The sequence below is a fragment of the Corvus moneduloides genome, chromosome 1 (assembly GCF_009650955.1).
Source record: "Corvus moneduloides isolate bCorMon1 chromosome 1, bCorMon1.pri, whole genome shotgun sequence".
NCBI lineage: Eukaryota > Metazoa > Chordata > Aves > Passeriformes > Corvidae > Corvus > Corvus moneduloides.
The window spans coordinates 144,148,855-144,163,916 of NC_045476.1; the positions used below are offsets into that span (position 1 = coordinate 144,148,855).

The 15,062-nt window shown below is 38.0% G+C and overlaps 1 protein-coding gene across 1 annotated transcript in view; it reads right to left on the reverse strand.

Moving 5' to 3' along the window:
• RNF19A (ring finger protein 19A, RBR E3 ubiquitin protein ligase) overlaps window positions 1-15,062 on the reverse strand; it is a 57,640-nt gene that overhangs the window by 14,823 nt on the left and 27,755 nt on the right. Inside the window, 2 exon segments of the mRNA XM_032130351.1 lie at window positions 5,767-6,059; window positions 6,061-6,518. Coding sequence (XP_031986242.1) covers window positions 5,767-6,059; window positions 6,061-6,384 — 617 coding nt within the window. The 5' untranslated portion in view covers window positions 6,385-6,518.

Consider the following 15,062-nt stretch of genomic DNA (forward strand, 5'->3'; position numbering starts at 1 on the left):
ACGATCAAGAGGGGCAAGAGAGAATTTTGGTAATAAAACCAGTTCTAAGTATAGAGCAAAGCTGACAAGACAGCTGTCAGAGTAGCTGAAGCAGGTACAAAGGCAGTGGATATCAGGAGCTGACTACCTCCTTCAGGAGGTGGCCAGCACTGGTTCCTGAACACCTCTTTCCACAACTCTATTGCCATTGCATTAGATTAAGATTGTACAGAAATACCATAATCACTGCAACACTCACTTACCTTACTCCATGCAGTATTCAAATATACTGTATTTAAAGCTGAATGCAATACTGTAATGTTTACAGTCACAATGAAACCACAGTTTAGAAGAGTGGGACAATAAACCCAAAAAAGGTGTTTTAGCAATGAGGAAAAATTATCGTTTCAGAGGTGTCCCAGTCACTATGGGTATATCTAAGTCTGACCCTGTCTATAGTGAGGGAGGATCCCTGCTAAGTGATCTGCAGTGTAACCTATAGCTGTTACGACATCTGATTTGGCACTGCAAGATTTTAGGATTTTACTAGTTGCCTTTTATCATGAATACCACTATTTACTTTAAATAGGTATTTGTTAAGTATTTTATTAATAGGATTTTGGTTTCTCAATAATTAGTGCATTTTTAAAAATATGTTTCAAACTGGAACTGCAAAGATTGGTAAAGAGTTCAGGGCCTCGAAGCCACCTTTACTCTGACAATACTACACAGCTCAAAACCTCCAAGAACGTTGAGACTTACAAAACTGTGTTACACTACTTTGTAATCAGACACAACATGAACAGCTGTAGAGACAAATCTATTCCTTCATTAGACCTGCATTTCAAAGTCCACATAATAAAAACACAATGTGTTCATATTAACAGAAAATACAAACTTATGTATATATGTTTCTTAATTCCTACCCATTGTAGCTTTTTTCAATGATTTTATGCAATGGTTTTCTTTTAAATATATAATACTAAATTCACTGGTATGAACATTTAAAATAGATGTATGGTTTTATTCACATGAACAGGGTCCCTGAGTAGACTTCAACAGATTTATAAATGCAGCAAGACTGAAGTTTCTGTCTGTTCAGATAAGGGTAATTTTATTTTAAAAGACTCTTTATTTTTACCCCGTCTGTTTTAGAGCAGTTGCATAAATTAACTCGAAATATTCTTTATTAGTAATGATACTTTAAAAATTATTCCCACTCACAAGCCTATCTTAAAATTTAGCTACTTTTATTTAAGAGTAGCTTAAAAAACTCTGAAAAGTTGCTGAAACTCTGCAAAGTTAAGGCAAATCCTACCCCTTCCATTATTGTTTTACAACAGCATATTTGAGGTTCCCAAGAAACTCTGCAAACAAATAGAGGACTTTCAACCTTTAACTTAGAGATGATGCAGCTACAAATTATACACATGCTTGTCTGTTTGCAAATACTTCTTGCTTTCCAAGTAGAAATTTATTTCAATAATTGCTAGACTCTTCTATATTGCTGCCAAGTTAATCAGCTTCATTTTCCCCACTTTTTGCAAACTGAAGAGATAATTGCTTTGCATGTACACAAAGAGCCTCCAACCCAAACACTTCTTCAACATACAGGGATACATTCAAGGCTTGCTAACGTTGGACCAAAAAAACTCAAGTGCAAGACACAATGAAGTATCAATTTATATCCTGCCTCCTTCCTACCACTAATAAAGCATAGGCACATCCCTGAAAGCATTACCTATTTGGGAATGATGTACTAGGCACACCTTTAGAAAGTAACTTTTTAGACCAGAGCAAATCTCAGTTCAAACTGTACAGGATTACAGGTTTTTAACATTTGCATTCTTTTTAAAGGAGAAGGAAAGCCAGAAGTCATTGTTTAGGTTGAGAGAAGGGAGTAATACCCAGTAAAACCCAGTAAAACAAAAACCAGAGGCAGTGAGCAATTAATTGAAGGCTGCACAGTGAAAGGACGGATGAAGAATTTGTATTCTTTTGCATGATCTGCTTTTTGCATGATAAAGGTATGAAAATTTAGGAATCGCTTCTCTCTTCTAATGATGTCAGCAATACAATCTCAGAGCAAAACCATTAAATAATTCAAACAGAAGAAAAGACAACACATTTTGAATACTGATTCAGTAATGCTTGTTAAAATGACACTACAGAACTGGTATGAAAACAGAATATAAAAATATTGGTCCAGGAGAAGGCTCATGAGGTTTCCTTATCAGTGCTCCTTCTCCAGGGAAGGATCACCTATGTGACAGTGTCTCCTATCAAACCACTGCCGGTAGGTTACAGCTGGTCCAGGCTTTTACAGTGTTTCAGGTAACAAAAACGATCAGGATGCATCTGAGCTTGCAACAAAAACTGAGGATTAAGCACCCTAGGGTCAGACAGTCTGTGGTGCCAGTGGTATGGACCATTCCGGCACTGGATTGCTGTAGTGCAGGAGACCCCTCAGCTCCAAGGCAGCCCATCCAGGACAGAGCTGCTGCAGCAGAGGTTCTCCTCCAAACTGATTTGCAGTTCTCCTGTTGGGAGGATAAGTTCCCCACTGGGACAGAAGTAATAGCAATATACTTGGTACTGCAGATAACTTTGCTTCAAAATCTGTTTGGGTCATGTTTTCCTGTCCCCAGGACTTGTTTTTATCCAAACAGTTGAAACAGAGAGGAAAAAGCTATTTACTTCTTAACTATTAACTGTTGTTTCCTTAGAACCCAGGAGACCAAAGATATAAAAAAACCCCCAAAGTTTTAACAGACTGATCTAGCTTCTCTCCATTTTTTCATTTCAGGGATCAAAGTTTTTATAATTATTTGCTCTTTATCTGGTCCAGATTTTTGACTTAGTGTGATGCCCAAACCCTGAAACAGTATTACATGGGATGCTGGATCAATGCTGAGAAGAGCTGAAGCACTCTTGTGCACCATCCATTTTTTACCTATTTGTGCAGTAAGTTTTTCCTACCAAAATGCTCCACTTTTCACCTATTTCCTATTTCCTACAGTACTTGTTCCTAGATGCTACCCTATGAAGTTATTGCACCTCTCCTACTTCAGGATTAATTGCAAATTTGTAAATGCATTCCATCCAGCTCCTTCATGAAATATTTGATCCATGCTAAAAGGTCATAAACCTAATGCATTTCGCTAGTACTACATTTCAAGAACTGTTCAGAAAAAGAAAAAACGCCTCAGCTTTAACTGCATATTGTACAACTTGATTAGCTGCCAAAGCAATTAGAAACTGAGACTACTGTTGCACCACATAATTATTAAAGCAAACGCCTGCTGATCTGAAGTTGGTGTGTACTGTATGTCATGCATAATCTCTGAACAGTGTTTGTTAGCAAAGACTCCTCTGTGGAAGTCTGAGTAGTGTTTGCTTCCCTAAACCTTACACCTGTACAGTTCCTTCCTTCACCTTCCTTCTATGCTCCACCACAACATTAAATCTCTGTTATTATTTTCTATACCACTCCCACTTCTCCTTCCTGTGTCCCTCTGTGTGCTTTCCCTCAGTTAGGCACATACAGACTTGTCAGACAGTGCTGTGGTGCTGCCTGAAAGCCAAATTTAAATTTTTAACTGGAGGATTCATACACAGGTATTACTCTTGCTGGAGGCACTACTGATGGTTTTTCTTTTGTTCAAGCAGTATGCCCTTTTCCCTAAACTACTTAGATTAACTTCTGCTGAATGCTCAAACCCTGCTGCCCAACGTATCTAACTGCTCTGAAGGTTTCAAAACAATCAGAAGAAGGATGGGAAAAAGACAAAACATGATTGCAGGAGCTCTTGTTTGTTTAGGATGACCACCAGAAACAGTGATCCTCCTGAGAAGCATCCAAATAGCCAACTTTAAGCCACTTTAAACTAGTAATGAGAAGTCAGTGAGGAAGAACTGTCTGTGCATTAAAAGCAGAATTAATCTATCACTGTGAAGCATTTCCCTGCCACTTTAACCATATTAGGAAAAATCATGGTATCAGAAGTGCAACATAAGGTTGCCCATGCAGTATGAGTTTGTTCCCTTCACAGAGACATTGGCAGAGTTTATCTACCTGGCAATATACTGTATTTTCCACAGGACTCCACTCCCAGAGTATGGAGCATACAACAAGCAGTTCTGGAGCAATGATTTAAATACTTGCCACACACTAACACATTGTTGTGGCCCCACACGACTGCATGGAACTTTAACTTGGCTCTGAAGACCCACTTTTTATTTTTATAATGATGTTATCCTCAGCAATTATCATCACAGTTTCTGACCACTGAAAGATCCTTAGGAGTTTTTTTTTAAAAAACAGATAAGGAAATTGAAGCATAATAACCAAAACAGGTTAAACAAACCTGCCTTGGCCTACTTAATTAAGAACTAAAAAAGTACCTGAACCACTGAAACATGGTTTAATAGAGAATACTTTAATAGTTCCTAAATGCTTCTCCTCAGCTTGAATAACAACTGTAACACAAAAACTCAGGGCAAAGCATACTTCTGCCTATTAAGCAATACCTTCTAGTTGGTTTTTTTTTTTGCAAAAAATCAAAATATTAAGAGTAAGCTGTACTGGCTTTGTCCATATGACATCGTTACAAGCTCATGCAATCAAAACATCCCTCAAGTTATTTCTCCTTTTGTCCTCAAACTACACCACAGCAATGCCATCCACTTTGGACCAGATATGAAACTATCACATTTCCAGTCCCTGCTTTTGACTTGCATTAGCAAATTCTGTTTCTTTCAAAGTAAGAAATCAAAATTGTATTTGAAATAAGTCCTAAACATTAAGCACCTGGTTATTAGTATTGGAGTATTTAATCTACCTACCAGTATGCCCTATTTTGCTTGTTCTCTTGTAACAATCTTCCTTTTCTTCATTCTACTTATTGCTCATCTGTGTGGCTTTGAAACAGAGCTGTCATCCTGAGTTATTAGTGTGCACTGCACATCTGGATTGCAGTCATGGCTAAAGATTATAAATCTTTAAGCAGTATGATAACACAACCAATCCCTAAAAAAGCAGCTTGCTGAAGAATGGCATTATGAGACACCAGCAGAAAACCATGATGAGCTGCTGCTCAGTAGTATTCAGGCTACTTAGAATTCAGCATGGTTTCAGAACTGTTTAAAGTATTAAAGCAAAGTTAAAACATTATGCTCCCCAGGTAATAAGCAGGAACAAGCTGATTATCTTATATCAGAATCCTGCTGACGGGCAACAAGTGCTGTCTCAACCAGCCACAAGACGGAAGATATCTGAAGCAGGGAGAGGCCTTTTAATTCAAAAGAAAAGCTTAAATCATTTTTCACGAGCTAAAAAAGCCAAAATACCCACTGTGCTTTAACAAATTAAGTTAAACTACAGTCACCACGTTTTCAATTCTCTTTAGTTTGAGCTTTGCACCATTACCTTGGCAGTGCAACATCTAAATTTCTTTCGCCTGCAGTAAATAAATGGCAAGCATCTACCAATAAAAGTTTCTTGACATTGCTGAAATTCTCTCTGTGCAAAAAAAAGAAAAACCTACTTGAGAGAGCATTTTATTTTGGAAGGTGGTTGTGACTTGGGTGGTTCTTATCGTCATTTTCATTTTTATTTGTTCTGATTTCCTGTGGGTTTTTTTTTTTTTAAGAGAATTCCGCCTGCTACCTACTCGTACAACTGTGACAACACACTAAGTAAAACAGGCAACTTTTCAAAAATCATAATGCTGTGAAAATTATGTATTTACACTGTCACTTTTTTGCAAATATAGGAAAAATACATACCCACAATCTGGAGCTGGGCACCACCTACAGTCAGGATCTGCAACCAGCCATCGCCTAAGCATAAACTCTTCATATTTTTCCATCAAGATGTCATCATTTAATATCAAACGAATATCATGAGGATTAAAACGTTCTGAGCATTCTGGGCAGCTAATATTAACTCTGCTCTCAGAGATTTCTATCCGGAGATACTGACGCAAGCAATCCACACAAGATCTATGGTGACAAGTCATTATCTCTGGGAACCTGTCCTTGGAGTGCCGCAAAAGGCACAAGGGGCATTCCATGAAGTCCTCCGCTTGGTTTGCTGCTAGAGGTTGTTCCGTTATCAGAAGAGGTACACGTGGAGAAAATAGAGTTCTTGTCTGTACACATTTCTGAATGAATACTTTCAATACTTGCAATTCCATCAACACCTCCATTTAAATCCCTAGACTTGCGTTTCGTGTCTTTTTTTCTCCGAAAAAGCGAGCCCAATGAAATTCTTCTTTTCTTTGGTGCCTTTTTAACCGATGGCAAGCTCACAGAGGAAGCAGAAGACTGGAGGTCCCGATCAGAGCCCATTTGCCGATGTAAACTCATGTCTAGGTCACTCATCAGAAAGGGGTTAAATTTCATATACAATCCTAATCATTTTTAAGGATCAAACAGAGGCAGAGGACACAGGCATATTACTATGTAATCCAGTTTGAGAGCCTTCAGGCAGAAAATTCACATGTGTCTGCGTCCAGCAGATTCTTCAGAAGAATTCCCTGTGTTCGGAGGAGAGATGAAAAAAAGCAGGATTAGAATCACAACCACCACTATTGCTTCTGAAAGGTCACAGCACTCCTGTTTTAACACACCTGTTATTCCTATTACTACCATCTTTTCCTCACCATCTGACCCAATCTCTCTTTCTGTCAGCTTTTTCTACCCTTTACATCCTTCTTATCTTAACAAGCCTGAAACTTCCTTCTGGTCAAGGACTATCTTTGTTACACTTAATCAGTGCAGAGAATGGCATCTGCACTCCCCTGCTCCCTGAAGGAGTGGGTGCATGCGTCTATGCACGTGTAGAAATTACCAAAACTCAGGGTGACAACAATTTGCACAAGTAAATGTGCAAATTCTTCTGTAAAGCTTAGCAACAGGCTTACAGCGTTGGAAACTTTTCTGTTTTCTCTACCTTACATTTTCTGCACATGTGATAAGGTCAAGTACAAATCCAATACAGTTAATTAAAAGAAAGATTTCTCAGCGTGTTTTGAATCCATTTAGACTGACAGCAAAAATTAAATCACTGTGTCTAAACAGCTCATGAGCTCAAGATATTCTCAAAATCTGAGGGTTCTCAGAGAAGTATGCATATTTATAGCATAAGGCATCTGAATATTTCAGAGAGCAGAGCTGCAGAGTGAGTGACAGCCAACACTGACTGTATGGAAGTTGAAGGGCATGGCAAAGACTACAGTTAAGGTGACAACATTTGAATTTTTTATTAGATGTATTTCTGAAAAAAAAAAAAAAACCAAACCAACAAAAAACAAAACAAAACAAAAAGCCTCCAAACCAGATTCCCATCATGTATCAAACTTCAGTTATTATCTATGTACAAGATGACACCAAGGATTTCCTTCTGTTCTCTGCTGCCTAACTCACTGCAGAGTGAGAAGAGAAAGAAAGAACTCTTCCTATTTTCCTCTGACAAAGGAAAAATCGGCAGACTATCTCCAACCAAAACCACTAACTTCTCCCTAAACATTCAACTATTCCCACTTCTTGGAAGCTTCACTGTACAAGAGGAATTTTTTTACCTTTTGGTGAACTGCATCTGTAACAGAAGAATGAGAAGGCATTTCTTATGTGGCACCAGTGTTGCATATCTGCATGTAACTACTGCCAGCATCCTTTCTTACCTCAGTGCTTCCCAACCTACCCCCTAGAAAGGCGTGAATAGGTTTCTATGACTTTACCAAAAGATAAAATCAGAAACTGGATACTAAAACTAAGTCCGAAGGTAGAAACGAAGTAATGTAGAGATGAATGCCTCTGTTTACAAGAGCTAAGCAGTCTGCACACTGGTTAGAGACCGGCACAAATCCAAACACTTGCTGTAGTCTCCAGAATGGGATCACTGAGCTGCGTGGGTCAAGACTAGGAAGTTTCAGAGGATGGCTGACCAGCAGCAGAAACAGGAATCCCTCTCCAAAAAGGAAACACAGAAATAGCCCACAGGCTGTCCACGTCACCACAGCAATGCACGCAGCAGGAGCCACTGCTGGGCCCTCTTCAGACCACCACAGGTAGCTGTTATGTATGTACTAGCAGGCAGCCAAGACAACACTACTCAAATTAGACTACCCCCCAGTATAGCAGTACAGCACAAGAACACTACTTTCCTCAAGCATAAAAATTAAAAAGACAAGAGAGAAAAGGAAAAGAAAAAAACCCCAACCAAAAAACCTGTACATCTGGCTCTGATAAAAAGAGGTCTTACATTTTGAGCCCCCAAAGTTTTTTTGGAATTAAAAAGCCACTACATTCTATTTTACAAATGCTGAATTATTACTGCTTTCTTCTTTCTTCTTTTTTTTTCTAATAAAGGAAAATATTACCACTGTGAACGTATTAAAAAAATAATCTTAGTTTACTCCCAGAGTCTAAAATAAAGAGTCTAAATATTTCAAGAACATAACATACTCTTCCTTCCCTCCTAAGGGGAACATTTTTAGTCAAAAAATCTAGTCAAAAGGAATCTTGGATGCTTTACCTGCTCCTGTTCCCAAAACAAATTTAATAATTTTGCAGCCGCTGTTTCTCATTAAATGAACTAAAAGATTCCCTGACCTTAAAAAAAAAAAAAAAAAGTGAAAGTGAAAAAAACTGCTCCATAATTTTGACAGAAGACAACACCTTTCCCTCCAGGATCTTGGTATGATGCATCATAGATAGACACAACTGGTAGACAGTGTCTGAAATATACTACAGATACAGCCATGGCTGACAATAAATTATATTTGTATGTTTAGAAGTGCAAGAATAACCTTAAAATCATTTTTATAATTGGATAATTACTAACATTGGTATGTTCACACATATACTACCAGGGCAGAGGAAAGTGCCATCCTCCTAAACCAGGAGAGTTCATGAACAAAATGAACAGCAAGGAAAGCATTCATTTCAGGCAAAAAGTCCTTTGTTGTTGTTTGTTTTGGTGGGGTTTCTTTGTGTTTTTGTTTGTTTTTAAAAATAAAATAGAAAAAGGTAGGAAGTAAACACAGTAACATAGCCAAATCTATGACTACAAGCCTTCCCCTCCTCCCTTCCTCTGGAGAGGAAAGAATGCGTATTACAGCATTTCTGCCAGTTCCAACAGATGTACAAAATCAAGAAATAGCAGCTCTGGTGATGAACCAGTTGTACTTTTTTACTTTTTAAATAAACACAGATTCTCCCATGGTGTAAAAAAAGAGACCAGAATGTCCCCATAGTTCTCTCTGCATAATGGAATCTGATAAGCAGTCTCTCTAAAATAGTAGATTGCTCTTCTAAGGAAAATAGTTAAACTTTGACAGGATTTTTGAAAAGAAAAGTTTCCAGTTATTTCAGACAATCATAAATTATGCTCTTCAGATTTAAAAGCATAAAACTAGTTTTAAAAGCCATGCTCTTCTTTATATAGTAATTTTGGATTGACATTTTAGTGACGTTCAAGGATGACTCTGTCGAAGTGAAAAGATTCAGCAGATGATTTATTACAGGAAAAAATGAAGACAAATGTTACAACGCTAATAATGATCAGAGCTGTACAAAATCATAAAAGCTTTACTAGCGCAATCTGGAGCACTGGCCAGTTCTCATGTTGCCCAACCCAACACAGCATCTGCATGTTTCTGCTGACAAAAAGAAGTAAAAAATACTTGATTCTGTACAGCCAGAGAACACAATGCCTGTATTATTCCAGTCACAATGAGTCCACATGAAGGGGATACGGTGTTTGCAAACTGAAGCTCCGAAATCCAACTACTTGAAATGAGCTGAGACACACAAGCTATGGTAATAATAAATAATCTGATTTTGAGGCAACATCCTTGCAAGTTTTGCATTACTCTAACTGACCAGTATAAACTCTGTCAACACACAGAAGAAACTAATATGGGCAACAGCAAAGGGACAGAAAAACCAGAGAGTGCAAATCCTGAAAATTTAAGTTCACCACTGTTCTCAACATTTCCTCAAAAGCACTTACTGATTACCATATTTCTGGCTTCCCGCCATGCCCAAAGCCCTACCACAAATCTGAATTCCAGCCATGCTTTGCATTCTGCTCGTGCCACAGACTTACCACAAAACACTAGTTGCCACAGCACAAACTCACCTTGTCATTTGAAGATGCATAAATGACATTTACAGTTGCAACTCACCTAAAGCTCAGTATTAAGCTGCTATCTGTTCCTTCTGCAACCCTGCCTAACACTATTTGCTAGGAAAACCTAATGAGCATGCAGCTAATTTCTTTCAATAGTTCTTTTCGACCATGCTCTTTTAAGAAAATGCTATTGCTGACCATGTAATGAAAGGGGAGGGAAAGGAGATGGGAATAATCTTGCAAAGGGAGATTTCAACTCAAGAGATGACGGGGGTGACAAGTATCTTCTAATATGGCTCTCCACAGCACAATCTTTGCTTCTCTCATCAATTTCAAAACACTCTGGAAATGCCCTAAGGGCAGCTGAGAATAACCCTGCTGATTTTGCAAGGAAAGAGTGACAAAGGCCTACCTCCATAAGCCAGCTGCTGGGGGAGACTAGCTCCCGCATGCTCCTAACTGTCCTCCAAACACATCAGAGGCACAAGCTCAGCATGCTCTTCCATTACATGCTCAACCTGGTGTACAGGGGCAAAAAATCAGAGTCGGCCATCAGGACAAACAGTTTCACATATGTTTGCAAAACAAAGGCAGGCTTAAACAGCCTTGTGTAGAAAAGGAGAAAACCCACCATGAACACAGATGTAACTACATCCTCACTAAAATCCCTTAAATATTCCCTCGTGTAATTGGTGCTTAAATGGCAAATCTAGACTTCTCCTGTTCCAAACAAACTCTCTTCATCTCAGACATTTGCTCCTCCAATGATTTAACCAAGCGCCAATTCTGTTAGCACACTGAAAGCTACTTCTTGATTAAAACTGACTACTAATAGCTTCCTTTCTGACATCTGCAATTCCCAACATCTATACTCTCTAGCGGCTTTCTGAAATGCACTCACTGATCCAGTTTAAAGAGAGCTGTAAAAAAAAAAAACAAACCATTCAGAGCTTGAATTTCAACCACCATCACAGATCATTCCTGCCTCCCTCTTCCAATGAGCATCTCCTGTCAATCACACAGCATCCTAAAATTTCTAAGCTGTGATGTTCTTAACATAGAGGTATCTCTAACTATCTAAAAGAGGCATCAAAAACAAATTTTCCTTTTAATTTAATCCATGGTCTAAGAACTATAAACACAGTGGAATAAAATGTAAAACAAAAATATGCAAAAGCTGAAGTTACTAAATGAAATACCAAGGCACAGGATTTTGAAACGGCAAGCAAGTGCCTCATTTCAATGGCCATTCTTTAAATGTCAGCTCATTCCACAACCATTTTTAAAAGCAGGGGAAAAATACAAACACTTTCGCCTGAGGATTTCTAAAAGAATACACCCCTACTTGCTTTACACATGCCTCAGGTTCAAGTATACATCTGGCACTGCTTACTTTAAAGAGTGCCTGGAAAAGTTAAACATCTTGACAAGTTTAGATTTTGACATCTGTGTGCTCCTACAACACTCTGCCCCATTAAAAACATCTCACTATAGTCATGTCAATGCACATGGTGTCATGTGCATGTTAGGACTGTTACTTGGGTTTTATTACAGATGATTTAGTACAAGCAGAACAAGCATTTTGCAACTTGGAAGAAAACAGATGGAAATTATGTTGAAACAACAAAGGTTCTGGCAGAACCTTTATATACAGTAAGATGAAAAATAAAATCCTTTAATGGTAACATAATACAGCATATTGTGTTAGGCACATGCATATTGTGCAGGTGAAATGCTTAACTGCAAAAATTAGCAGAATACCTTTATGACTCCTTCAGAACATTTCCCTTCATAAACTAAAATCAAGAATAGCAACATTTTCCATGTAATTTTTCAAAGACTGTAAAGGTACAACTTAATTTGTTTGGCATTTTTGATGTCTTCTAACTGATTTCTAATAAAAGGTGAAATAAAGGGTTGATAGTATTTGGATTGAACTGAAAAGTTAATTCTACAAAAGAAACTTAACAAATTTGTATCAGGAGATTTCTCAACCCTTTAACACAAACTCAGACATACAGATACTTATCAAACATTTACAGTGATTTGTTACAGCATGACGTACAGGATGGAAAAAAAGTTGTCAAAGCCTCATAAATAATTCACTTAAATCAAACTGAACTGTGTAAAACTACTTTCAGTATATACTCATGTAAATTTTACTTCATTATTACTGTTCTCCTTCGAAAAAGGGCACCAGTATGGTAGTTTACATTTTATGAAAGTCTTACCTTTCAGGCACTTTTGCAGGAAGATATCTTTTACTTTCTATCCTGCTTTGTTCTAACAGCCACGTATGTGAATGCTTCTCTTAAAGCATGAAGAACATTTATTACAAATGTTACTGGAGTTGCTCCTACTAGTAGTAAATCCTTTCCGGAGTGAAAAGTACTTGATCATTTAGCTAATTACATCTAATTTCTTTATACTTACAATGGACTATTGATAGTTGCAGAGGCCATTATTTCAAAAACAGAATTCCCAAATCCACAACTAATCAAGTTTTTAAAAACCTTTAGAAATCTGCCATGTGAAGATTTAAACTTCACATATCATCTTTAAATGACAGAAGAACAGTTGCACTGAAATAATATCACTTCTTCAATTTATGTAAATCCAAAAGGCTGGGAGCAGAGTTCCCAGCAAGTACCATACCAAGCATTCACTCACTAATTTCATGTTGGAGCTCACAGTGGGCTCAGCAAAGGTGCTAACAAGATCTGGGACATGCCCATATCAGCACAGTAAGCAGAACAGGGTAGGGCCCTTATCCCCAATTCGAAAGGAAGTCAAACCCTCTGGAATAAGCCAGCTCGGCACACGTAGGCCATTAGACCAGTGCAAAGTGAGGGTCTTCCAGGAGCAAAAGGAATTGCTTTAACATATGAAAGATTCTACAATGCAGAGTCAGTTTATTTTAGGGAAAGTCTTCTAATAATTGGTCCCTCCTGACTTCTTATGGGGAGATTTAGATTAGATGTTAGGAAGAAGTTCTTTACTCAAGGGGATTGTGAGGCACTGGCACAGGCTGTCCAGAGGAGAAGCTGCAGATGCCCCATTCCTGGAAGTCTTCTAGGCCAGGTTGGATGGGGCCCTCTGATCAACCTCACCTAGTGGGTGGTATCCCTGCCCACGCAGGGCAGGGGGGTTGGAGCAAGATTAACATCCCTTGCAGCCCATAATTCTATGATTCAATGTTATTAAAAACCCCTGATATTCATGCATACTATTATAAAGAATTAAGAGAAAAGCATTTGTGAGACAGAGATTAAATTATCTCTACTGCACTGTTACCATGTCTCAGTTTGTTCTGACTGCACTTTATTTTTCCTTAAGGTCCTGTGTCAATTATCTGGAAACTCTATTCTCACTTACAGAACAAAGCAATATTGTTTGTAAAACAATGACACAAACAGACTGACTATGAGCCCACTTGGGCTCAAGGCCTGAGAGAGTCAGACTGATTAGGCATAAAAATCGAAAGATTGACAGTATGTAAAATACAGAGAAGCCTACAGAATTGCCAAAAGTGAACTGATATACAATGTTCTGTTTTAAAATTCTCAGTGGTATGTAGTACATGACAAAACAATCCTGACAGCTAGAAGAATCTTGAACAGCTTATTAAAAAAAAAAAGTTATGCTTCTTCCTTAGAAATTTATGAGCAATACATCCTGTATCATGTGTCCATGACAGCTGCTATTAGGAAAGGAAGTCTTGCAAGCTGCTCAACTCATTCTGAAAGTCTCTGAAGAAATGATTGGCAACTCCAGCAAAACTGTTCCTCTTGCAGATAATGCCTGTAGAGAAGAGAGTACACTCAAAGTGCCTCCCTCAGTCTGGTGGCAAAAAGGAAAGAATTCCTTAAATTCTAAAAACATTAATTTTCCAAACCAGCAGCATTAAATCTGGGTATATTGTGTGCAGTGGTTGACCAAAACTAAGAACTCAGTGGAGAGATGCTTTCTATTTGTGTATCTGCAGGCCTGCATCTGCTGCAAATAAGACTTTGCAGTTTTCCCTTATCTAACTCAGCAGAGCAATCTTAGTTCAACCACGCACTCACTTGCGTGTCAAAAGCTTCTCCTATGCACTGTGGTGCATTCTGCAAACAAATGTACACCAAACTCTGCCAAGAGGAAACCAAACTCTTGGAAACACTGAGGGGAAAAAAACCCACAACAAAACCAAACAGGAAGCAAAACAAAAATCACCAAAACGTTTAACTATTTTAATCCTTTAATCATTAAAATCCTCACACTAGGACAATGTTTTCCTTGCAAAAGTAATTGAAATATATTCTCTTAGTGCAATGAGGAGCATGTATTTTCTCTTTTGAATATAGTGGAGAGATTTATTTTTTATGTATCCATATCCACATATAGACATATAAGCAATGTTCTAAAATATTTGACTAGCTAGTGGTCTGAAAAGTGAAAGCAACACTAATGGATTTAAAAACTGCACAAGCTGCCTCTGCCTATGTACCAAAAAAAGAGGTTTAATCTAACTGTATTAATACTTTCACTCCTGCAGTTGCTTTTTATTGTACACTATACATTGCAAAATAATCAGAGTAAAGACATACACCAGTGAAATAACAGAAGACAGTTTTTGTTCCCTGCAGTGTCACCAGTCCTGCAAGTGGAAAACATTGCAACACTTCTGAATGATGAGCTAAGTTCTACAGAAAACTGTTCCAAAATGAAAATAACCAATACCAACAGATTTCCAGAACAAGCAGATTTAATTTCAGGTCTGTAATTTTGCCTGGTCAAACAGTAATGGCTACATACTGAGTTCTGACAAACTTTTGTTTTCAAGCAGGCTTACAAGTTAGCCCTACTATAAAAACAAACCAAATAAAGTGTACCAAGATACAAGGTGGGACAAACACTGTAATAGAGGGATCTGGAAGCATGAGCACGAGTTCCAGAGAGAGCA